This window comes from Neopsephotus bourkii, unplaced genomic scaffold, assembly GCF_033783945.1.
Source record: "Neopsephotus bourkii isolate Nb327-2 ecotype Australia unplaced genomic scaffold, CSIRO-AGI_Nbou_v1 NB_591, whole genome shotgun sequence".
In the NCBI taxonomy this organism is placed as follows: domain Eukaryota; kingdom Metazoa; phylum Chordata; class Aves; order Psittaciformes; family Psittacidae; genus Neopsephotus; species Neopsephotus bourkii.
The window spans coordinates 817,350-842,457 of record NW_026901092.1 but is presented as its reverse complement, the minus strand read 5'-3'; the positions used below and the strand labels follow the sequence as shown (position 1 = coordinate 842,457).

The window sequence follows — 25,108 nt, the reverse complement described above, 5'->3', positions numbered from 1 at the left end:
TGAAACCATATTTACCACATTGACATTCCAGGCAGAAATTAGGAAAATTATTATTTCTTAACTGGAAGATGTAGTTATATATATATACAAATAATGCAATATCCTATTTTTTTTATTATTGTTAGTAGTAGTAACATCACTCTGGTCAAAAATACTCAGTCTGAACCATTCAGACACTTTTTGCAGGCAGGAGTTATATTGTCATTTGTTTCCATGTTAAATCCATTTGCTGGAGTTCTACTTCAATGAAGAAAAATGTCATATTTTTCTTGAAAACCAGTACTGACAGTTTTCTCACTTAAAAGTCCCAATATCCCAGGGTTCCTTTTTTCCTTGCTCTCACCTTGAAAACTGCAGACAATATGTCATTTAAAAAAAAAAATCTGATTTCTTTTGAACAAAAAAAAGAAATCCAATTCATCTCTGGTTTTATTTCTCCTTTATGCAATAAGGTATATTTAGGTTTTTAGTTTTCCTATAAATGGAACTCTTTCATAATACCTAAAATAATATCTCTCTGTTTTCTTTTGGTTTATCTACAATTTATCTTTTGTGCTGTTTCTCTGCTTAAAATAAGTTTTGTGTTCATCTTTCATTTTTGTAATCCAAAGTGATGTGTATATCAATGAAAATATACCTCAATTTTCTTCTATATCTAAATGCAATGACAAACATCAGTGTGGTGCAGTATTACACAATTTCTCTTCTTCAGATATTTCTTGAAAATAAGTTTCACTCAATGTTTCTAAGCCTCTAAATATAATGTGCTTGTTTCATTGGAATGAAAATAAGGATAGTTATGTATGCTTACAATGTATTGTAATGGTAAGATCTCTGTATTTTTACTAATCCCAGAAATTATAATGTGCCCTTTGCAATTACTCAGAATTTACATCTTGTCTATGAAATGAGGAAATATTTTTTCTAATAATTAATACATTTATTTTGTACACCAAACGTTTATATCTCTGTACTGAAACTCCTATAGAGCAACATTTTAAAGTACACAGTATAAATCTCAGCCACAGGAATTCTTAGTAAAATACCTGACTGTAAAATCCATCTGATCTCAACAGTTCTCATTCATTAGGAGTCTCTTATAATCAACATTTGGTAGGATCAGACTGCTCTGAACAACAAGGATTTAGCTTGCAGTATTTACATGCAGCTTTAGTGAACCAAAAAGTCATCAGAAATACCTGTTAAAAGCAACATAGTATGATTAATCTGGAAGTTATTACATTTATTTTGTAACTGGCAGAGTTAGGATTAAATGAACGAACTGTGCCTTTAAATGTATAAGCTGAAACCTTGTTTGAAACACTGATTGTTGGAGACCCCTGAATCCACTATCATCATTAGATTATCAACTCACCAGGAATATCACCTTTCTTTACTATATTCCTGGGAAAAAGGAATAAAGCTGTCTTGATAAAAAGAAGATATTGTGGCCAAATAGATGCTAGATATTTGCTACTGGTGAGCTGGTGCTTTCACTAGTATTCCCACTGAAGTGAGCAGTATCTGTTAACCTAAACCAAAATCACTATGTGTGCAGCTTTTGTATCCTTGTAAGGTAGGTCATCATATATATATTATATGCAGAGAATCATCATACAGAGATTATATAGGAAGTAAAAAACATGCCAACAACAAAATCCAGTGTCAGAGCTCTCCCCTTCCTGCCCCTCGCCAGCCCACTGAAGCTTCCACTTCCTAGACCCAGGACCCTGATTCAGCTCAGCCTGGTGCCATCATTCCCTGCCCTAGAGATGCTGCAGGACTCCTGGTCTCTCTCTCCCTCTCCATCACAGCTGTGCCTGGCACAGACTATGTTCGTTTGGACTCATTTCCTGGCTTGTTCTCAGGCCTTTCTGACTAGTACAGACATGCCCAGCAATCATGGGACTCTGTCTGACCCTGAATATTCTCACCAGACAAAATCCTGTCCCAGACTCATGGATGGACTTCCCGGCTTTACCCTGCACCTGCCTTATCGCTGTAAACTTACCTGGAGATATAACCTCATGGCTGAAACTGTTTTCTTCAAGCCTGTCCTGCTCCCCTCTCTGGGATGCTGGCTGATAAGGTCCCTAGTCCAGAGGTTGTGCTATTGCGCTTGTGTTCCTCTTAGGGAGCAGCCAGATTATGCTGCTCCCCAAGATTTTCTAGAACTGGAGGTGAGGCTTTTCAAATTCTGACATTGGATCCAAATCAGAAGATACTGTAGTTAAAGAACTGAAGAACTTCTGCAGGAAGAAAAACACAAGTTTAAATCCTGGGAGGTATTTAGCTTATTTAGAAAGAAAGAACCTGAGAATGGTGAAAGAAGGTATGGAAATAAGAAAAAAAAGACTGGAATACCCCCAGTGAAAATACCTCACCGACAGGCACAAGGTGAGATGTGTGAGACTAGTTGTCATAGAATTGAAAGAGAAAAGAAAATATTGTTATCTGGAAAAACACTACAAACCTTGTAAATTCTTATAAATCTCCTAATATCTTCTTGTGATAATGGGAAAGAAACACCTTTCTTTTGACAAAATCTCTACCACAGGTGCAATCTGGGAAGCATTCAGCATCTGCTTGTGGCAGTGGAGGAAAAGGTTTGCCAAATTCTCTGGCACCAAATCTAATAAGGTGTGTCCTTTGGGAGGTTAATCAGTAGTCCAATGAAAATAAGAGCTCTGAAAGCTGCAAAGTATTGGGCTTCTAGCAGATGGGGCAGGAAGGTGTCAAAGAACTGTTTCAGTATTTTTTCAGTATTTAAGTAAGTGTTGCTTAGAAAAAAATCATATAATTTATCAGAAAAAAATCATTGCAACTGAATACCTCAGTTGCAGAGTTTGTGAACAAGTTCTAAAAGGAAGGAACCACAGCAAGTCAGTAGACAGTCTGAAGTGTAATTTTTATAATCGAGTCAGCCTTGTACCCTCCACTGAACCCTATCTCTGTTAGTCTATTTTAATAATACTTAATGTGTATTTTTATGATTTTTCTCATTTTAATAGTCTAATTTGACTAAATAGCACTGGTGAATCAGCTGTTTTCTACTCAGATCAGCTGAGTAATGTTAATCTAGTCTCGCTGAGATAAAATAAGGACTACAAATGTCTCCAGAAAATCAAGAATATATCAGAAAAGCAAACATGCAACTAAAAGATATCTTGTTTTACAGAAGAAAGTAGAACAGGAGCGGGTAGAAGCTATATGATAAGTTGTAGGACTTTGGAAAGTACGGTTCCATTAGCTAAGGAAAATTTTAATTTTTCCAAGGGAACTTTCATACTAGATAGAAGGATTTTGAACGTTAGCTAAACTATGATCAAGAGAGGTCTCCTTTTATTTTATTATTGCTGATGTTTTTGTTTGTCTTTTTTTTCTTTCAGAAAAGCAATTTTTCTTTCTATCAAGACCTGTATCATAAGGAGCAGTTAATGGCATTGCTGGAGTTAAAATATCAATCATTCATTTTACTAGTATACTGATAAAAAAAGGAGTCATTACTGATCATTTTTTGTCAGTGACTATATTTTTACAAAATGAACTTAAAAGCTGAATATAACATCACAAAAGTTATAGATATAATTAAATCTTGATGAACTGAACATTGACTGCTGCTTCTTTAAAATAAAATATTTTTTTTAATAAAAAATAGCTATATATCCAGTTGTTTTAATCATTGTAAAAAGTTATCCTGTAAAAATATGTATTTGTAGTTTTAAAGCATGCCTAAAAGTGGCCATGAAAGAAGTAATTAGGGCAACCAGTGTAGTAATGGTCTTCAGGACATACTTCATTGGTCAATCCAGAAACTTGGCAGAAACAACTTAAAGGGAGCAGCAAGAAGGTGGAATGGTGTTTGAGAATCAAGTAGTGAAATTACTGTAATGCAGGAACCAGATTACCCTTCTCTGTCTTGAGTAAATTTGCAAAAGCACAAAGATAATGTTCCTCTTTTTTTACAAAAAGTTCTGTTGCTACCTAAAACATTAAACAGCATACAAAAAAAGAAAAAAAAAAGTTAGTTGCATGAAATCACCTAATAGAACCCCTGACATGCATAGATTAGGAGGATGCTCGCAAACACACACTGATGAAATGCTGAATGATTAATGAGGAGGTGAGTTTGTCTTGAAAGTAAAGCTGTCAACAGAACATAGAAGTCTCACCTGTGGCCTTTCATATCTCATTGCATCAGCTTGTTTTTACTCTATACTTAGGCAGGAGTGTGATAGACTTTAAGCAGAAGAATTTTTGCAATAGCTGGACCTTACTTTTGCATGGATAAAATGTCTTCTCATTATATAAACTTTATGGTTATTTCAAATCAAATTAAGAAGTTCCTACTCCTGACAGATCACTTTCTCTTCTTTACTTCACCACATCACTGTATATCAAATATTTTCAGATTGGTTTGAATGGACTGTGCTTCTCTCTCAAAGGAGGTCAAGGAAAAGGAGAGTTAGTAGGGATATTTAAAATATGTAATTCCAGCAATCCACACATAATTTTATTGGAAAGTATCTGCGTATGATTTATAGACTTCTAAATTTTCCTGTTTAGTATCATATATCTTTCTCTTCCCAGTACTGTATTTTCTGTGTTTGCATTTCAGTATACCTCTTTTATGCTATGATTTGCTTCTCCTACTTCTGTTATAACACATAAAAACCACAATCAGTACAATGAATGTGATTGTAATTCTATTAAATTAAAATTGAAGTGCCACTCTGTTCAGTCTGTAACCATGTTATATACAGCTAAAATTATTTTTGTTCATCTATTAGGAAGAGTGATGTGAAACTCTGTTTTTGCAGTCATGTGACTGCAGGAAAGCCAGCAATGTTTAAGACAGAAAACCTTAGAATAGTTATGGAAAAAAACCCTGAATCTTTAAAACAGATCGTATGTTATCTAGTTTCTTTGTGCTATTAGGCAGCACAAAGAGGACATAGTCTTGCTACTAACAAAAAAACAAAAACCAGAGAAAATCTGCTGGTATATGGTTGCATATGTTACCTTTAAGCAAACCATACCATTCACTACCCTGTGATAAGACGCATGTTGTAAGAAAGTGTGAGAATACAGAGATGTTCATTAAGCTTTTATAATCCCTAACAGATGTAAGATAAATTCTGCTGATTCATGCTAGGACCAGCTGACAGTGTTTTCAAATCAGTACTCGGCACTAAGTATATGCAAGAGCTTCCTTGATGAGTCTTTTCCCTATATAGAGTCTCAGACATCGCTTAGGCTACAAGAAAGCTATTGGTCTAAACAGCACTGGAAATACACAAGAATTGTCCATCTCAGTGATACAAAGGGGGATGGACATTGCTGTGAAATTTTCATCACAAAAAGCAAAGCTCTTTACAGAGTACACCCATTGACAGCTGATTACAGCCATAGAAAAATAGTGCCTTGATCAGATTTTAGGTGAAATGGAAAAAAAGATGTGTATGCTTATACCACTGTTAATGTCATTTCTTGTTCATTAAAGTGATAAATATAGTCCATCTGCTTCCTCCTCACTGACTCTCAGTTCACTAGTTTGCCTTTTTCTCAACTTCTGACAGGTGAGGAATGATCTGACTGGTGTCCTGTACGGTGAAGACATTGAGATTTCGGATACAGAGAGTTTCTCCAATGATCCTTGCACAAGTGTAAAGAAGCTTAAGGTATGTGTTGCTGTTTGAAAGTGATGATTATATCAATGCATTTGATTCTTTTTTTTTTTTTTCTATGAAGAATGCTAATAAAATCAAATTTGCTCAAAAATGATATCTTGCTAAATTCCATTGCATAATAAGGTCAACCAAAGGCTTTTTGAGAGCCTAGTCTTGTTTAAAATCAATGAATATATATACATATAACAAATATTTTTATAGTTCCTGATAGGGACACTAAGTAGAGAAAATTGTTGCTGGCTTAATGATTGTACCTATTGCACCAGTCTTAGTGATATACATGTAAAAGCTCTTGAGGCTTGGCACCAGAACCCCTTTAAGGTAAACTATCACATAGCAAAAGCATTGAGCATCTTTCCATTAGCTTCATTACACATTTTAGATTGAATTCCTTGCTTATATCATCTGCATTATTTCATATGAATCATAACAGAAAAAAAAAAGAATAAATTTGATAGCAGAATAATCTACCTTCCTTTTCTTATAATGATCTATGAGGCTCCTGGCAACTCATAAAATTAAAACTATATTTTAGCATTACCAAGTAGTGCAACCAACAATAATCTAAACATAGGAGATATGAATCTTAAACTACTTATAAACATGAAAAAATGAAGAAGCACTTTGATCCTAGCCTTCCTGTATGTCTAACAATACACTGTTTTATAGGGAAGATGCGAAGACTCTAACAAACAATGTATTAAAGTTATCTCTTGATTTCTTCTTCAAAACAAATTACTACAACAATAAATATGCAACTATCAAGACAACAGTTTATTCTTGATATTAATATAAGGTTATTAATCCTTAGGTACACATCAGGCACAACTTAGCTATCCAATTCTAAAAATGTTCTTTCCTTTTTTAAAGATGTGAACCTAATATAGTAAACTGGTATCTGCTTACTGTACTTGTGATTCCCATGGACATAAAATATCTTTTTTTTTTTGTAACACGCTTTGATGAATTAATGGTTATGCATTGCACAATAAAAATATCTGGTATGATTTGCCAGAAATACATGTTTTATATTTTTTCCCAGCAACATCTTACTTTTTGTTACATCGACTCCAGCCTCTTTGAGTTACAGTTGGAAAGAACATTTAGGCTTAAGGATATCTTTAAAACTCATTTTTATGTTCAGAGAAAATGATGTTGGAAGATATGTATTTGTATATCAAGTTTAATGTCTAAAAGATTCTGAGCATGCACAGGCAATTTCTATGAGCAGTAACACTTCTGCTTCCAATTTTCTTATATCTTGTCCATAGGACAAAAAAAAATGCAATATATGAATTCCAATTCAATGAAACAGTTTCCATCTGATTTCCCCAATATAATAGGTGTTTTGAATACTGATCAAACCTGATCTCTCATTCTAACAATCAAGTTAATTAAATTTTAAAATTTTGGGCCATGGACAGGTTTGCATATGGACTCAGCCTAAGTGGGTTCCATGCACACTAACAGACATCAGCAAGTTTTGCCAGAACGTTACGATAGGGGAGCTAATATCCTCTAGCTCACCTTCACCATCAGTGATTCCATAGCTGACGTCAGAGGCTCGTCTGTAGTTCTTCAGATGGACACCCAGGCATTCACAAGGCAGAACATGTGGATATCTCTATTGACAAAGTTACCCAGCATTAAGTACATTTATTGATAACATCTTGGCTGTCAGATACATGGTAGAGAATAAGACAGAGCATCCGAGCTGTTCAATTTAGATATTTCATAAAGAGCCTGCCAAGACATTGACTTTTCTTGGCAGATGAGATATTGTAGCAATCCTTCTCTGGAAAGCTGTGTAGTACAACATTGTGGTGTTATTCATTAGAAATGAGACAGATTAAAATCCAATCACAGAAGGGAAGCTCTGCAGGCCAGGAAAAAAAATAAAATAGCTGCCTATTCCTGCATAATGTGCATCACTCAAAAACTTTGAAAAGGCTAAAGAATGCTTCATATCTGAGGCTGTTGGAAATGACAGTGGAAGAGACAAGTTGTTCTTCATCCCTCAGTGGAACATCTTAGACGTCTTGATCCTCACTGTCTTCAGGATTTATACTACTCAGCTGTCAGTAATACCAAAGGCACTTTGGTGGGTGAATAATATCCTCACCTACATGAAAGAAAGAAGGGAGCAAGAGATTCATTCATTTTTGAGATTCTGCTATAGTCTTCATTTATAAAATACGTTTTTATGGAGAGTCTGCCACAACTGTGGGTAAATGAAATGTAAGTGTTCTTCATTTTCTTGTTTGAACTTTAGTCCATGTGGGAACATATGTGTAGCTTACTGAGGGGCAAAGCTTAAATGCTGATATTGCTACTCTGATCTCTGAGAAGAGTAAATATGACAGCTCACCATCTGGCAAATGGTCTAAACATTGGTCTTTTTATATAAGTGTGGTTTTGGGAGTTGCATTCCCCCTAGAATATTTTTAATCATCTCATAAATCACCTGCCTAGTTTCAAATGTCTCCTGTCAAATATGCTTTAGCTTCATGCAAGGAATTTACAACTTGTGAGAAACAAAGAGTACTTGATGCTTGCTGGAGTCCAGTGGGTGGCTTCTTTGATCCTTACAAGAGAGTTACACTGTGTTAACTTGCATCAGTCCTATAAAGGCTGGTGTAAAGGAATAGCATAGCCTTGCAAGGAAATCATAGTGATTGATAGTTAACAGTGTGACTGAAGGGGGCAAGTATCATGCTTCAGTAAATGTCTGATGTATCTCTGCATTAGACTATAAAGTGGACATATTATCCTGTTCTGCAAGTGCTGACATATACCCAGCTCCGGTAAACTTCAGTACAGATTCCTTTATCCATCTAGACAAAAATCTCTTTTAGAGATTTGAGCTATGTCCAGTTGCCTGAATTTGGATCTTCAGTGTCTCTTATGGAGGATATAGCCAACAGACCCAAGCCTGGCATCAAATGAATATGTGCTTATTTACCACTTCCTATACATTTCTTCAGGAACAAATTTGGAAAAATGTGGAAGGGCATGCAAAAAGCAGAGTTGACGAGAAGGAGGCTTGCTGAGGAGTGTGTCATTGCACAGAGGAAGAACACATATTTAGATCTTGTTCAGTCAGTTTGTGGTGGATATCATCCAAATCTTTTCGTGAACACAGACATCTTAATGTCCTCCTTACTGTACTGAGTACTTCAAAACCATTAATTTATCTATTAACATGGAAACTCATTAAGTTTAGGCAAAGAAAATCCAAACATTTGGATATCACATTCTGATTCAATCATACATCCCAAAGATGACACAATATCATGGATCATCAAGTTATAGAGCCATAGCTGATCTTTGCATTTGTATTGTAGACCTTTCTAGTTGAGCAACAGGGATTCTTGAGATCTTGTTTCAGAACTGGTTCACACACTTTGCAGATTTTCTGCTCTGGCATTTGAAGTTCAGCCCACACTGAAAATGCAGATTCCTGCCTGACAGAAAATCTGTTTTCCCTAAAATCCTTAGTCGGATATTGAGACAGTCAGTTATTCAGAACTGGTATTTGCTGACAAGTGGACAAATCAGCAAATACACCCATTTGCTTGGGCGCCTGAATAAGAGCAGAATATGTTGGAAAATAGGATTGACTGTCAGTATTAAAATGGATAGTCAGCTATGCCTTGTGTAAAAAAACATTTTCATGAAGAGTTTGCTGTGTGTCTGTTTGCTTGCATGAATGCAATGGATTCTTGCATGAATCAAGAGGAATCTGTGAATGAAGCACTCTATAGGCAGATAGGAAAAGCCTCACACTCACAGTCACCCTCATGGGTGACTTCAACCACCCCGACATCTTTTGGAATGACGGTACCGCCCGGCACAAGCAATACAGGAGGTTCCTCGATTGTGTGGAAGACAACTTCCTTCTGCAATTGTAGACGAACCAACAAGGAGAGGTGCCATGCTTGACCTTGTGCTCACCAACAGGGAAGGGCTCATTGGAAATGTGGCAGTGCAGGGCAGCCTTGGATGCAGAGACCACTAGATGGTTGAATTTGAGATCCTCAGGACAGTGAGAAGAGCGTGCAGCAAGCTCACTGCCCTGGACTTCAAGAGAGCAAAATTTGGCCTCTTCAAGAACCTGCTTAGTAAGGTTCCATAGGATATAGCCCTAGAGGACAGGGAGGCCCAAGACTCTTGGTTGATATACCACATCACCTGCTACAAGCTCAGGAGTGTTGCATCCCAACTAGAAGGAAGTGCAGCAGGAGGGTCGGGAGACCTCCTTGGATGGATAAGGAGCTGCTGAGGAAAATTCAAATGAAAAAAGTCTTACAGAAAGTGGAAGGAAGGACAGGCGGCCTGGGAAGAGTACAGGGATGTTGTTCAGGAAGCTAGGGACCAGGTTAGGAAAGCTAAGTCCCAGTTACAATTAAACTTGCTTAGAGATATTAAGGATTACAGGAAGGGATTTTAAAGGTACATAGCAAATAAAAAACAGACTAGGGAGTATGTAGGCCCCCTCAGGAAGCTCTCAAGTGAACTAGCTACACAGGATTTGGAGAAGGCTGAGGTTCTGAATGAATTCTTTGCCTCAGTCTTCACTGGCAAAGGCTCTGACCACACCAACCAAGTCTTGGAAGGCAGTCGCAGGGACTGTGAGAATGAAGACCTTGGGCCCACTGTAGGAGAAGAATTGGTTCGAGACCATCTTAAAAATCTGAACATGCACAAGTCCATGGGTCCTGATGAAATCCATCTGCGGGTCCTGAAGGAGCTGGCAAATGAAGTTGCTAAGCCACTGGCCATCATATTTGAAAAATCATGGCAGTCAGGTGAAGTTCCCGATGACTGGAAAAAGGGAAATATAACCCCCGTTTTCAAGAAGGGGGAAATGGATGACCTGGGGAATTACAGACCAGTCAGTCTCACCTCTGTGCCTGGCAAAATCTTGGAGCAGATTCTCCTAGAAGGCATGCTAAGGCACATGAAAAACAACAAGGTGCTTGGTGACAGCCAGCATGGCTTCACTAAGGGGAAATCCTGCCTGACCAGTTTGGTGGCCTTTTATGATGGGGCTACAGAATTGATGGACAGGGGTAGAGCAGTTGATGACATCTGCCTGTGCTTGTGTAGAACATTTGACACTGTCCCACACGACATCCTTGTCTCTAAATTGGAGAGACATCAATTTGATGAATGGACCACTCGGTGGATAAAGAACTGTCTGGATGGCTGCACAAAGAGTTGTGGTCAATGGCTCAATGTCCAGCTGGAGACCAGTTACGAGTGGTGCCCCTCAGGGATTGGTGTTGGGACCAGTCTTGTTGAACATCTTCATCGCTGACATGGACAGTGGGAATGAGTGTGTCCTCAGCAAGTTTGCCAATGACACCAAGCTGTGTGGTTCAGTTGATGCGCTGGAGGGAAGGAATGCCATCCAGAGGGATCTTGACATGCTTGTGAGGTGGGCTGATGCCAACCTTATGAAGTTTAACCATGCCAAGTGCAAGGTCCTACACCTGGGTTGGAGCAATCCCAGGCACAGCTACAGGCTGGGCAGAGAAGAGATTCAGAGCAGCCCTGCGGAGAAGGACTTGGGGGTGTTGGTCCATGAGAAAATGAACATGAGCTGGCTTCAGTGTGTGCTTGCAACCCAGAAAGACAACCACATCAAAAGGAACGTGACCAGCAGGTCAAAGGAGGTGATCCTGCCCCTCTACTCTGATCTCGTGAGACCTCATCTGGAGTACTGTGTGCAGTTCTGGTGTCCTCCACATAAAAAGGACATGGAACTGTTGGAACATGTCCAGAGGAGGGCCACGAGGATGATCAGGGGACTGGAGCAGCTCCCATATGAAGATCGGCTGAGAAAGTTGGGGCTGTTCAGCCTGGAGAAGAGAAGGCTGCGTGGAGACCTCATAGCAGCCTTCCAGTATCTGAAGGGGGCCTGTAGGGGTGCTGGGGAGGGACTCTTCATTAGGGACTGTGGTGACAGGACAAGGGGTAATGGGTTAAAACTTAAACAGGGTAAGTTTAGATTGGATATAAGGAGGAAATTCTACCCTGTTAGGGTGGTGAGGCACTGGAATAGGTTGCCCAGGGAGGTTGTGAATGCTCCATCCCTGGCAGTGTTCAAGGCCAGGTTGGACGAAGCCTTGGGTGACGTGGTTTAGTGCGAGTTGTTCCTGCCCATGACAGGGGGTTGGAACTTGATGATCTTAAGGTCCTTTCCAACCCTAACTATTCTATGATTCTACAAAGGAATTTAGAGCCACATAATTATGTGGCTGAAAGTGCAAAATTTGGGTCTGAGTGCTGTTGCCAAACTAATTGCACAATGATATTGCTATAAGACAATCTTTGCAGACAGTAAGGCTGTTAAAATGTCATAGGATATATCTGAGAAAAAAATTAGCATGAACTATATGTTCTTGTAAAGCTTTATAGTAACAGAACAGTTACTATGGGAATTGTACTGTGATTTATGTGATAAGCGGGTGGAAACAGTGTCATAAGGCATGGAACCACACATCACAGGCATTGTGATTTCAGTATGGAAGTTGTTGAACAGCCAGTGGGCAGTTCTGCAACAGCCAGTTGCTGAACATGCACTATTGGGTTGTTCACTAACACCCTGCCTACAGTCTCCAGTACTCATAATCTATGAAGCTGCACATCTTCTGTTTTTCTAAAATTGGTTCTCATCATGTTATAAAATGAAAAATAATTTATTCAATTGTAATAATTAGGTGATGTGTCTTTTACTTTTTAACCAAATTTTCCTGCTCTTTTTTTCAAACACTGAATCTGCATTTTTATATTCAGAGAGGTCAAGAGATTCAGAGTTGGAGTTCCAAAAGTGACCAAAATTAACTTTCAGATGTGAAAAATAGAAATAATTGATGAGGTATTTCTTACTAAATAATTCCTAATTCTTTTTATCATCCTTAAAAAACTGTAATACCACTGCTGCAGTTTCATAGACTCATAGACTGGTTTGGTTTGGAAAGGACTTTAAAGACCATCTAGTTTCAACCCCCCTGCCACAGACAGGGACCCCTTCCGCTAGACCAGGTTGCTCAAAGCCCCATCCAACCTGGCCTTGAACACTGCCAGGGATGCGGCAGCCACAGCTTCTCTGGGCAACCTGTGCCAGTGCCTTACCACCCTCACGGTAAAGAACTTCTTCCTCATACCTAATCTAAATCTACCCTCTTTAAGCTTAAAGCCATTCTGCCTAGTCCTATCACTACCTGCCCTTGTGAAAAGTCCTCCAGCTTTCTTATAGTCCCCGTTTAGGTACGGGAAGGCTGCTCTATGTTCTCCCTGGAACCTTCTCCAGGCTGCACAACCTCAACTCTCACAAGCTGTCTTCACAGGAGAGGTTCTCCAGCCCTCTGATCATGCTCGTGGCCTTCTCTAGATGGACAAATCTGTGTAATCTGTTTAGTTTTGTGTGACCTTGTCCAATTTATTAAAATGAATCTAAGCAGTTTATGTAAGATTTACATTACTCTATAAATATGTGGCTAAATACAAAAATAAAGGAAGCAAAGCAATTTTCGAATTTAACCATGCTAAAAATGATACTAATATCATGCATTTAATTGCAGAACAATTCTAGTACCTTTTTGCAATGTCCATCATACTATTTTCTGCTGAACAGGAGAAAAAACCCCAAAACATTGAAATTATCTAAATTTAAAATATTAAATAAATTGATTTAATTAAAAGTGAAATGTTTTTCAACATCAAAATTCACACTGAATCATATGTTTCCCTTTTCCTTTGAGAAGGAAAGAGCTATTAGTAGTTCTAACTAAGTGTTTTATTAAAGAAATGAAAACTTAGATTTGCTCAACTTTTTTTGAGAACTTGGCTTTTGTGTGAAATAAAAGGTAATATTAAGTCATAAAATGCTACCTGCTATGTGTTTTATAAACGTTAGCAGCAATTTTTCACATGAGCAAAAGGCTAACCCAGCTCCTGAAATAATATGTTTCTGTATATGCTCCTGAATTTAGGAATATTTTCTAAATACATTTCTCAGCATGAAAGTAAAATGATTTATTTTGACTTCAGTCATAGATTCTTAAAGTGTGATAATTTTTTTTTTAATGTGTGGAGGTGGGAGGGAGGAGGAGAGGAGGGACTGACAATGTGTTATAGTGACTGTAGAGAAGATGCGGTATGATTAAAACCTTTAAAATTACTAAAGCAGGAATAATACCAAGACATTTTATCTCAAATCTCCTGTCTCACAATTTTACATCACTAGTTCATGTAAGCAATGAAAAGCATATATTTTCAGATGGTTTTAATATGCAAAGTTTTAAAAGAAATTAGGGAAATTTTGAAAGTGATCATATGAATATTTGGCACTTTACTGTTATTGAATCATAATATTTGACAAGTTAAACATAGGAGTTTTGTTCTCATTAGTGCTATTGCTTAATCCTTTTCTTCAAACACATCAGTTGCTCTCTTGAAGCATTTTAAACTCTTGAACTTGTAGAAAATGGAATAGTTCTGAACTAATTTTGCTGTCTGCAGCTGTATTTTGTGCAAATTCTCTGCACAATTTGAATGTCCAACTGAAGTGGTTTCTAGAAAGTCTGTGACTGCATTTAACTGCCACGTATTTTATTCAATCTGCAGGGTAATGATGTTCGAATAATCCTTGGCCAGTTTGATGAGGAAATGGCTGTGAAAGTTTTCTGCTGTGTAAGTAAATATATTTCATTTCATATCAGAATAAAGAATATGTTACATTTTAATAAAAAAAATAATTTGAGCATAAAAATATCTTCATGTGGTTCAGCTCAGTCAAGGTTTATATTCTAAAGAGAGGTTACATATGCTTAGCTCCATTTCTCTTTCAATAAAATACTTTGTACTTGACTTCAGCTTAGTTTAGGTGTTGACTGTATGGTTAGCAGCTTCTTACATTTTTTCTTCTAGTGGAATTAAATGCCAAATAAATCTTGAGCATTTATCAGATCCAGGGAAACATTTGTATAGTAGCAGCAGATACAGACACATGTAAGATTTGAATCCTATCCAAGAGTTGTGTTCTGGTGGTGATGTCTGCATGTGTGTGATTTTTGCATGGTTTGTTTTGAGAGAATAAGAAATTCAAGCAGTTCCTATGCATGCTAACTAAGCAACCCTAATAATATCTTCTAGTCAAAATATTGCTAATTGTACACTTGTCATTCACTTCTGACTGCTGTATGTTTTACATGAAAGTGAATATTAGTTTGTAAAAAATAAAGCGTTTTGAATTAAAGGAAATATAGTAAGACCAGCATACATAATTCTCTCCATTTGTTTATGTGTGTGAATATGGTGGAAAACCACACAATATGATTCCCATTGAAAGAATCTAGCCTAAAATATGGATCTTTATTTGTACCTGCTCAAAACAACCAACCAACCAAACCAAAACAACAGGTAGATTTTAGTGGTCTAAATTTTTTATTGGTGTTGAATTCTTAGTCTAAGTAACCTTATTAATCCTGTATGAGCAGAACACAATATAATGGAAAAGCAATATTGATTTCAGAGGGTGTTTTGTAGTGTTCACTTAGAGAGACAATTTCCTATCCAAGCAAACAAAGGAAAGGCAGACGTTCAAAATCTGAGTGCTACATATGTATCATACACGTTTGCTCATACTCAGCAGCTGTCCCAGTTGCTGGCAAAATTTGGAAAGGAGGTTGTCGAGTATATTTGGAAGGAACAAAATCCATTTGCATCCAAAAGGAAATGGATGGTATTATTTTCTTTTTCATTCTTCTCATCTCTGATAGGTCTTTGTATATAGATTTTTCTGTTCTGGCATTTAAACTGGATTGACAGAGTAATCTTCCATTTTCCATTTCTGGAAGAAAGAATAGTCCTTCTGCAGTCCAGCTCTTCCTCAGATCTCTTGCAGTGGGGCTGTGTTTCCCCAGTTGAGTGGTCTTAGTCAGACCCAATGTTAGACAAGAGATTGGCTTCATTTATGCCACTGCCCTTAGTATCTAGTTGCCTTCCTCTACAATTCTTTTCCAAGCTCGTGTGCATGTGAGGCTACTGGAGAAATCCTAGAATTCCTTTGAAGAGAAGAGTGTTCTTTTCCCTGCACCTCCTTAAGTGGGGGATGTCTCTTTCATACAAATACCCGCAGCATCTTTTTGTGGCAACGCTTTGGTAGTTACATGGGAAGTGTGTGTAACTCAGAACAGTTTAAAGAATGATGGTTGCTCCTAAATTAGTGCCAAAAATAATAAGGCATATTTTTCTGGAACCTGGAGAAATTTGAGAGATCACTTATTTCAGTTTATATTAATGCATTTATATGAGAGTTTCAGCAGAAGACTGCAGGAGAGGGCAGTTCAAAGTAGGTCATTTACATATTAATGCACTGCAATATGTCAGTAAGCTTGTTATTAGTCATAAAATATATTGTTGGCTCATACATTTTTATAGCTATGTGCCCCCAAAAGCAGAATAATTTAGACATGTTAAATTTTTTAACCCCCTTCCTCAGGTGTATCTTAGGAGAGGTTGCACTTTTGGGTCCCTATTAGATTTTGGAGGGTGGCTGATGTCAGCCAGAGAAAAACTTCGAGTTTGTTAAAGTAAGATGCTATTGTACTAGTGTGAACATTTGTTTTGTTTGGTTGTTTGGTTTCTGTGGGTGGGGTTTTTTTTTCTGGTTGTGGTTATAACTTGAATAGTATTTGCTGATGGTTTGTGTAGGTGGGAAAATCTTTAAAGTCTGCCTCAGTTTTCTGTCTGGATTAAACAATCATATGCCATGAGTTTTCCTCAGGACATCCATTGGAGTTCATACAGAATCATAGAATCATTTAGGTTGGAAAAGTCCTGTAAGATCATTGAGGCCAACCATTTAACAGCACTGCCAATTCTACCATGTCCCAAAGTGCCACATCTATATGCCTTTTAAATATCTCTAGGGATGGTGACTCAACTGCTTCCCTGGGCAGCTATAATGCTTGACAACCCTTTCAGTGAAAGGATTTTTCCTAATATCCAACCAAAGCCTCCCCTGGCACAACCTTAGGCCATTTATTCTTGTCCTATCACTTGTTACTTGAAAGAAGAGACCAACCCCCACTTCACTACAACCTTTTTTCAGGTATCTTTAGAGAGTGATAAGGTCTCCATTGAATCTCCTTTCCAGGCTAAACAATCCCAGTTTCCTCAGCTGCTCCTCTTAATACTTATACTCTAGACACTCCATCAGCTTCATTGATCTTCTTTGCACACAATGTGTTCATTCTCATTTTGCCTGGTCATTTCCTTCCCCACCCCCCTGACTACACACACAGAAAAGATGCAGAGCATGTAACTCAAAAAGATAAATGGACTAAAAGATAGTCTAATTAGGTGTCAAAATTTAAAACAATGACAGGACTAATTGAAGCAGAATTTCCTGGTGTTTTTTATGATGATTTATGGTGGATTTGGAGAAGGCTGAGGTTCTGAATGACTTCTTTGCCTCAGTCTTCACTGGTAAAGGCTCTGACCACACCAGCCAAGTCTTGGAAGGCAGACACAGGGACTGTGAGAACGAAGACCTTGGGCCCACTGTAGGAGAGGATCTGGTTCTAGACCATCTTAGGAACCTGAACATGTACAGGTCCCTGGGTCCTGATGAAATCCATCCGTGGATCTTGAAGGAGCTGGTGAATGAAGTTGCTAAGCCACTGGCCATCATATTTGAAAAATCATGGCAGGCAGGTGAAGTTCCTGAAGGCTGGAAAAAGGGAGATATAACCCCCATTTTGAAGAAGGGGAAATGGATGACCTGGGGAATTACAGACCAGTCAGTCTCACCTCTGTGCCTGGCAAAATCTTGGAGCAGATTCTCCTGGAAGGCATGCTAAGGCACATGAAAAACAACAACGTGCTTTGTGACAGGCAGCATGGCTTCACTAAGGGGAAATTGTGCCTGACCAATTTGGTGGCCTTTTATGATGGGGCTACAGAATTGATGGACAAATGGACAGGGGTAGTGTTGATGTCACCTACCTGGACTTGTGAAAAGGATTCAACACCGTCCCGCATGACATCCTTGTCCCTAAATTGGAGAGACATCAATTTGATGAATGGACCACTCGATGGATAAAGAACTGGAAGGATGGCTGCATGCCAAGGGTTGTGGTCAATGGCTCAATATTTAGCTGGAGACCAGTAACAAGTGGTGTCACTCAGGGATTGGTGTTGGGAGCAGTCTTATTCAACATCTTTGTTGGTGACATGGACAGTGGGATTGAGTGCGCGCTCAACAAGTTTGCCAATGACACCAAGCTGTGTGGTTCAGTTGATACATTGGAGGGACAGAATGCCATCCAGAGGGACCTTGACACACTTGTGAGGTGGGCTGATGCCAACCTTGTGAAGTTTAACCATGAAAAGTGCAGGGTCGTATACCTGGGTTGGAGCAATCTCAGGCACAGCTACAGGTTGGGCAGAGAAGAGATTCAGAGCAACCCGGTGGACAATGACTTGGGGGTGTTGGTCGATGAGAAACTTAACATGAACCAGCAGTGTGCACTCAGAGGCCAGAAAGGCAACTCTAGCCTGGGCTGCATCAAAAGAAGTGTGACCAGCAGGTGGAAGGAGGTGATCCTGCCCCTCTGCTCTGCTCTTGTGAGACCTCACTAGGAGTGTTGTGTGCAGTTCTGGTGTCCTCAACATAAAAAGGACATGGAACTGTTGGAACAAGTACAGAGGAGGGACACTAGGATGATCAGAGGACTGGAGCACCTCCCATATGAAGATAGGCTGAGAAAGTTGGGGGCTGTTCAGCCTGGAAAAGAGAAGGCTGCGTGGAGACCTCATAGAAGCCTTCCAGTATCTGTAGGGGGCCTACAGGGATGTTGGGGAGGGACTCTTCGTTAGGGACTGTAGTGATGGGACAAGGGGTAACGGCTTCAAACTTAAACAGGGGAAGTTTAGATTGGATATAAGGAGGAACTTCTTTACTGGGAGGGTGGTGAGGCACTGGAATGATTTGCCCAGGGAGGTTGTGAATGCTCCATCCCTGGCAGTGTTCAAGGCCAAGTTAGACACAACCTTGGGTGAGATGGTTTAGTGTGATGTGTCCCTGCGCATGGCAGGGAGGTTGGAACTTGATGATCTTAAGGTCCTTTCCAACCCTAACTCTTCTATGATTTGATGATTTAAATAAGCTTAGCCATTCATTTACCACTAGTGTCGTAAACGGTTCGCAGTTTTAATTCTATGGTAAATCTTGGCTTCCTAAATTTATTTTCATTTTAGTGGGATGGATGTGATGTTTTTCATGGAATGAAAATTAAGTTATTTTGCTCAAAACTTAATGCTTCAACAATCAAAATGATTAACTGTGTTGTATAGACATACTTTTTTCTCCATTTGAAATTGGATTAACATGACTTTTCATCTTCCCAATGAAATCTCCAGTTCTGCAGAAATTTTTAAAAAGTTTTTAGCAGTAATTTTTCCAATAGCTGATCTTCAAGCCATAGAAATATTGTAGTACAGCCATGCGCATATCAAGACTGATGCCTGCCTGATACAGTTATCTGTCTGAAGACAATTAAAGAAGATTACTATTATCCGTAGGTCACTGCATGAGCTTCAGGTGGTTCTTTTAGTAAACATTTAGTAATAACTAAAGCCAGAATTAATCAGCGTTGTTGATACAACAGAACTGGTCTTTGCTCTCCTTGATCAGGTAGAGTTTTATTCCTGAGTTTGGGAGTTAAAAGTACTACTGGTTTTTAATGAGAAACAGATGGACATTCATTGCAATTTAGAACTCTATAGGCTTGCTCTAAAGGGTGGTATATAGAATGTGTCCATGCTGACATAACAGAAACTCAGTAAGAGTAAGATTTTGCAGGCCTATTTACACAAACTCCAGTAATTGTTTACTACACATAGCAAGATCTCTCACAGAAATTTCTTTGTTGTAAATATGCATCTTTTTATGGATTCAAACAAGAATGAAAACTTAAAAAAAAACAAAACCAAACCAAAAAACTTCAGTCTCTCAAGGGAAAAAAATGTCCAGGACAATTTCCTGGCTGCTTGGTAGTAACTCAGTGTTTTGCAGCCTAGATAGGGCACTTGGGAAAGATTAGGGAAGATATGTGATTACTTTATGCTGTTCTAATGGCACACAGCACTTGTAAACCTTCTTTGCCCTGCTTTAGTGTGCCAACAAATCTTCCCCTTAGAAAGTAAAACCTGTAAGAAGGGCTCTGTGTCTGCATTCAAACATTTCATGAAAGATCTGCATATTTCAAGGAAACGTATCTTTAAAGCATCAAAATCATCTCTGTTTAGCAGAATCAACAGGAAGGAAGTAGAGGCAAAACCCCATTGTTTCGAAATGAATCTCCTGGGACCCAGACACTGAAATGCCTGAACACTAGCAGCTGTCCCTACAAAAAATGAGTTCATGCTCATGGTGCTCAGCTTTGGAGGAGATAGTTTTGGTCCTTTTGTCTTTCCCAGACTACCCTTCAAGCCCTATCCAGCAGATGAAGAGCTGCCTGCTCTTAAAGCATTTGTTGTTGGCTTTTGTCTGTTTGTATTGGGTTTAATTTTTGTTTCGGGTTTAATTTTTGTTTCTTTGGTTTTTGATTTTGAGCACATTCTTGCAGGAAGGTGAAAGCTTGAGTGCAACTTTTTTGGGAGTGATCCCTTGTTTCCAGGGTGGAATTTCCAGCTATTTTGAAACTTTCAGTTTTTATCCTGTATCCCAGGACATTTGCAGGTTACGCAGGAAACAGGCTTAAGTGCTTATGCAAACAGAAAAATTGTACCAGCTATTTCAGGGAAGTTCACAGCCAATATTTTCTTTCAACACACGATTTGATACTTTTCTCTGTATAGAACAAGGGAAGCTACTCCTTCTCTGTAAGCACTTTTCTATATCAGTTTGTGTCCTCAGTGACTTTAAAACTGTCAAATGAAAGATACCATATTACTGAAAGCTCTTGATCGACCTAATTGTGTAATGGAAACTCTTTTAGAATCAGGAAGTATTGCAGGAAGGGTTTGCAGTTTTCCTCACAGCTGGACCTGAGGGACAGTGTCACCATAGCTGTAGCAGAAGTGGAGATGGGCAAGAAGCAAAAGCAGAGGTGATTCTGGAAGGTAGAACTAATAATCTAAAGAAAGAAAAATAATTTATGTGGAACATGGAATAAGTAAAATGTGAGATGCAAGACATTGGGCTTCAGACAGAAGCACTTTCAAGCGACATCATATGAAAATGCATTAAATTCGATTTTGACTGAACAAAAGCTCCTGCAACCAGGAACCAAACAAAACTGCTTTGTTCACAATATGTTTATGAACTGAGTTGGCATCATTATAATAGCCTTCACAGATTTAAATCACAATTTTAGTTTGGATATTAACATATTTAGGAGGCTTTTTTTTTGTATTTTTTACTATTCATCTTTATGTACCTGATAGGCTTTTGCTGTGATCTTTGGGATACTTTTCAAAACGATTGTGTTCTGTATGACTAATATGTCCTGTTTGCATTCTCATAATTTCCTCCTTCTGTAACATTTTCTGTGAAGATGTAGCAGTTAGGGTAAGAGCTAAGAGCTCTAAGGTTGCACCATGTATTTCTAAAAATTGCAATTTTTATTGTACGTCTTGTATCTCCAGTATTGCTTCTATTAGGAGCCAAGAAGCACGAAGCCTGCTGTTTTGAAATGGAGTCTGACTGAAATGTCAAAAGAGAAATATCTAGTTAAAAGATGGTGAGAGAAACATTGAGAGAAAATTTGCTAATTTTATCCTAGAGCACTCTTCACAACGGAACAGAATATCTATTGTGAATATATAAGCTTTTAGGCACAACATGTATGCCTGACTAATAAAGTATTTCTGTTACCTTTTATATGTATCTGCTATGTATTGAAAGGAGATAACCATCATCTCAGCATCTTGGAGTACAGTGGGTTGTATTCAGTATCCAAACAATATAGAATTTCACCTGAAGAAATTTCTTGCTGAAAAGAAATTGGAGATTTGATTGCTGTATCAATTTACTACTGATTCATGCTCCCCAGGAGAAACTGCTTACTTAACATCCCTGTGGTCTCTGTTTTAGCACAGTCACGTAATTCATATTTGCAACATTATAATTTGGTGGTGTCTAATATCCAAGTTTACTTGTTTTTGTGTGGTCTTCGGTGTGATGTTAGGATGATAATAACTTAAACATGTCAGCATGGTGGTCTTACCACTCACATAATAGTTGTCTTATAGAGAATTTTATATGTTAATACTACGCTTTCTGCTAATGTTCTTCCTTATCTCCTGCAGATTTAGAATCCATAATTTTATTTTTCTGTTTTTGAATAAATGGTCTATTGAAAGTAAAACAAGTTTTAGTAAATTCTCTTCTCATAACCTGAATTTTAAAGAAAAGAGTCGTCAACAAAGGAGTCTTCATTATTAGCAAGTAATTATCCTAAACTGTTCAAAATATTTTTGTAACCTTTTATTACGCCATAATTTCATTAATAATGAAAAAAAATGAACAGAAAACAGTCACTTTTATGTTCGCTATGTCTATTGTAGTGTCTATTAGCTTTTCTATTTTGCTTTCTTTGCAGGCTTATGAAGAAGAAATGTATGGCAGCAAATATCAGTGGATTATTCCAGGGTGGTATGAAAATCTTTGGTGGGAATCCTGGATTAACTCCTCACAGTGTCTCAGCAAAAATCTTCTTGCAGCCATGGAAGGTTATATTGGAGTGGACTTTGAGCCTCTCAGCTCAAAAATGTTGAAGACCATATCAGGAAGGGTTTGTATTTTTCCTTCATCTATTTTTTTATAACTGTTAGTTGTCTCACCACTGTCTTGACACGGCAAAGCACTGAGGAAGGAGGTGAAGCTTAAAGGGTTCTTCTACAAAGAGAGCTGGCAGTCATCATGGTCAGTCTTATTTTTCCACTGTTTTTCAAATTTTAAATATTTAGAAGTCAATTTGAATTCTCTATAGGGTAAGGAAGCAGTAAAGTCCCTTGCCTCACATCTGTCCTCTTCCCCCTGTATGAACATTACAGTTAAATGTACAGTAAAGCTTGAATTATTGTCTGCAGTAGTATGCACTGTGTCATGTCAGGTTCACTAGTTGAACACAAAACCAGGAAACTTTCATATTTAAACCTAATCCAGGCTAATTTCAGTGGTGATTTGTGCCTCTCAGAACTAGGGGCTGGAGGCACTTGTTTTAAGTATGTAAATATAGAATCATAGAATCATAGCATAGTTAGGGTTGGAAAGGACCTTAAGATCATCAAGTTCCAAGCCCCCTGCCATGGGCAGGAACACCTCGCTCTAAACCATATCACCCAAGGCCTCGTCCAACCTGGCCTTGAACACTGCCAAGGATGAAGCATTCGCAACCTCCCTGGGCAACCCATTCCAGTGCCTCACCACCCTAACAGGAAAGAATTTCCTTCTTATATCCAATCTAAATATGCGGTATTTCCATGAGGAGCATAACGTTTTATCACAGAACATTTAATGCAAACTCTGACCAATGAATAAACATGCCTGATTTTGCTGCTTTTCATCTGTTTTTCATCTGTCTTTCATGCCTTGCTGAGTGAGCATGAAAGGCAACTTTATAAAAAGGCAACTCATCATAAGATAGAACACCATAAAAAGCATAGGAAACTTGTAAAACATAAATTGCCACTCACGTGATCTCATATTAAGCAAATAGTTGCTCAAATAAAGTCTATTTGATTTCCTATAAAGTGTAATCAGACCACTAATTTGCAAGGATATGGACTAATTCTGTTCTTGTGTTATGGCTTACCAGTGTTCTGGTAGCTTTGTTGAACTGAAGCCTTTTGTCTAAAAGGAAAGCAAGTTGTCCTTCATAAAGACAAGCACAACAACTGCATTTCAGTCTCTCTATCTCCTAGACCTCCCTCCCAGTTTCACCATCAGTCTTGTAAGTTAGGCAGCACATGGTTTTGAAATTTTAGTTTCTTAATTTTTATTTTGGTGGCCATTTCTGTGTTAACCATGCATGTCTCTGAATTGGAAGGTGCAGTTTGAGGTGTATGTTTAGATGCAACTCTGTAAAATGTTGAATATTGAAGTAAAACTGAAGTTTTTCTCCTCTGCAGACTCCACAGCAATATGAAAAGGAATACAATGCTAAGCGTGGTGATGGTCAATCCAGCAAATTCCATGGGTATGCCTATGATGGAATATGGGTGATTGCCAAGACTCTGCAGCGGGCAATGAAGTATCTGAATAACACCAATAAGCACCAAAAAATTGAAGATTTTAACTACACAAATCACAAACTTGGAAAAATTTTTCTGGATGCTATGAATGAAACCAACTTCTTCGGGGTAACGGTAAGTCCTGAACAGATACCTGTGGGGTGCAGGAGGCTTGTGAATTTATGTCAGAATCTGAAACAAGTATTAAATTTTAATTATTTTTTTTTTTAAAGAAACACTGTTGTGTGTTTCTTGTATCTTCAGAGCTTCCATAGTTCTACCTTACCTTGGAAATTAATGTTAGTGCCTTGAGGCTTTTGCTCATTACCTGTCTTCTGATGCCAGTTATCAGATTTTTAAGCATGAATGTCGTCTGAATTAACAACTCAGAGTGATCTCAAGGGAACCCGAGGTACTGCAAGTGGCAGTGACCTTTTAAGTGATTTTTTTTATAGTAGTTGAGGAGTAGCTGGAATGTGACCTGAAAATCAGTTAGAAAATCTCCTATCAATTACCCTCAAAACAGATGTTGAAGTAGCAGAACTAAGGTTGTCATACATATTACAAATTGGTTCAAGGAGGAAATGCCTACCTGTAGACATCAACAATGAGTGCAGGCTCAAGTTTTTGATGTCTTTCTTAATTGCTGAAGAAATCTATGTTTTGTTTCATAATGCAATTGAAACTAATTTAGGATTTGCAAGTAAAAAAAAAAAAAACACATGGCAAGACAGTACTAGAATCTAGTTACCTGTAGAGTATGTGTTTTGTTTCCTTTTTACACTGAATTTGACTGAAGATTTCAGTAAAAGAGTCTGGTATCCCACTACATCCATAGCAGGACTGATAAAACTATAACAGTTATAAGGCTGAAATTATACACTGCTATTTACTTCCTTTTTTTTTCTTTCCCCTTAGCCTTTTTTCCTGCTATTTAGTCTTGACAGCCACTTATATTAAATTTTATAGGTTTCATTTGCACTGCTTAATTGTCCTTCACTGCTCCACCATTAAAAAAAAAAAAAAAAAAACTCAAAAAACCGTCCAAAAGCTAAGGTTCTTATATATTAATTTCAGAGATCAAGCAAAACCTCATATATGAACTGCACCCCTTTAGGGAAGGAATGAATCAATGTTTCACCAACGCACTCAGCCGTGTTTATTTA

General features: G+C 38.1%; 1 protein-coding gene across 3 annotated transcripts in view; it reads left to right on the top strand.

The window, feature by feature from the left end:
• The window catches only part of GABBR2 (gamma-aminobutyric acid type B receptor subunit 2), a 454,845-nt gene that overhangs the window by 203,995 nt on the left and 225,742 nt on the right, over nt 1–25,108 (top strand). For all 3 annotated transcript variants that reach the window (XM_061351451.1, XM_061351452.1, XM_061351453.1), the window contains 4 exons: nt 5,580–5,681; nt 14,325–14,390; nt 22,310–22,501; nt 23,841–24,077. In XM_061351451.1, coding sequence (XP_061207435.1) covers nt 5,580–5,681; nt 14,325–14,390; nt 22,310–22,501; nt 23,841–24,077 — 597 coding nt within the window. The remainder of the gene's footprint in view (nt 1–5,579; nt 5,682–14,324; nt 14,391–22,309; nt 22,502–23,840; nt 24,078–25,108) is intronic.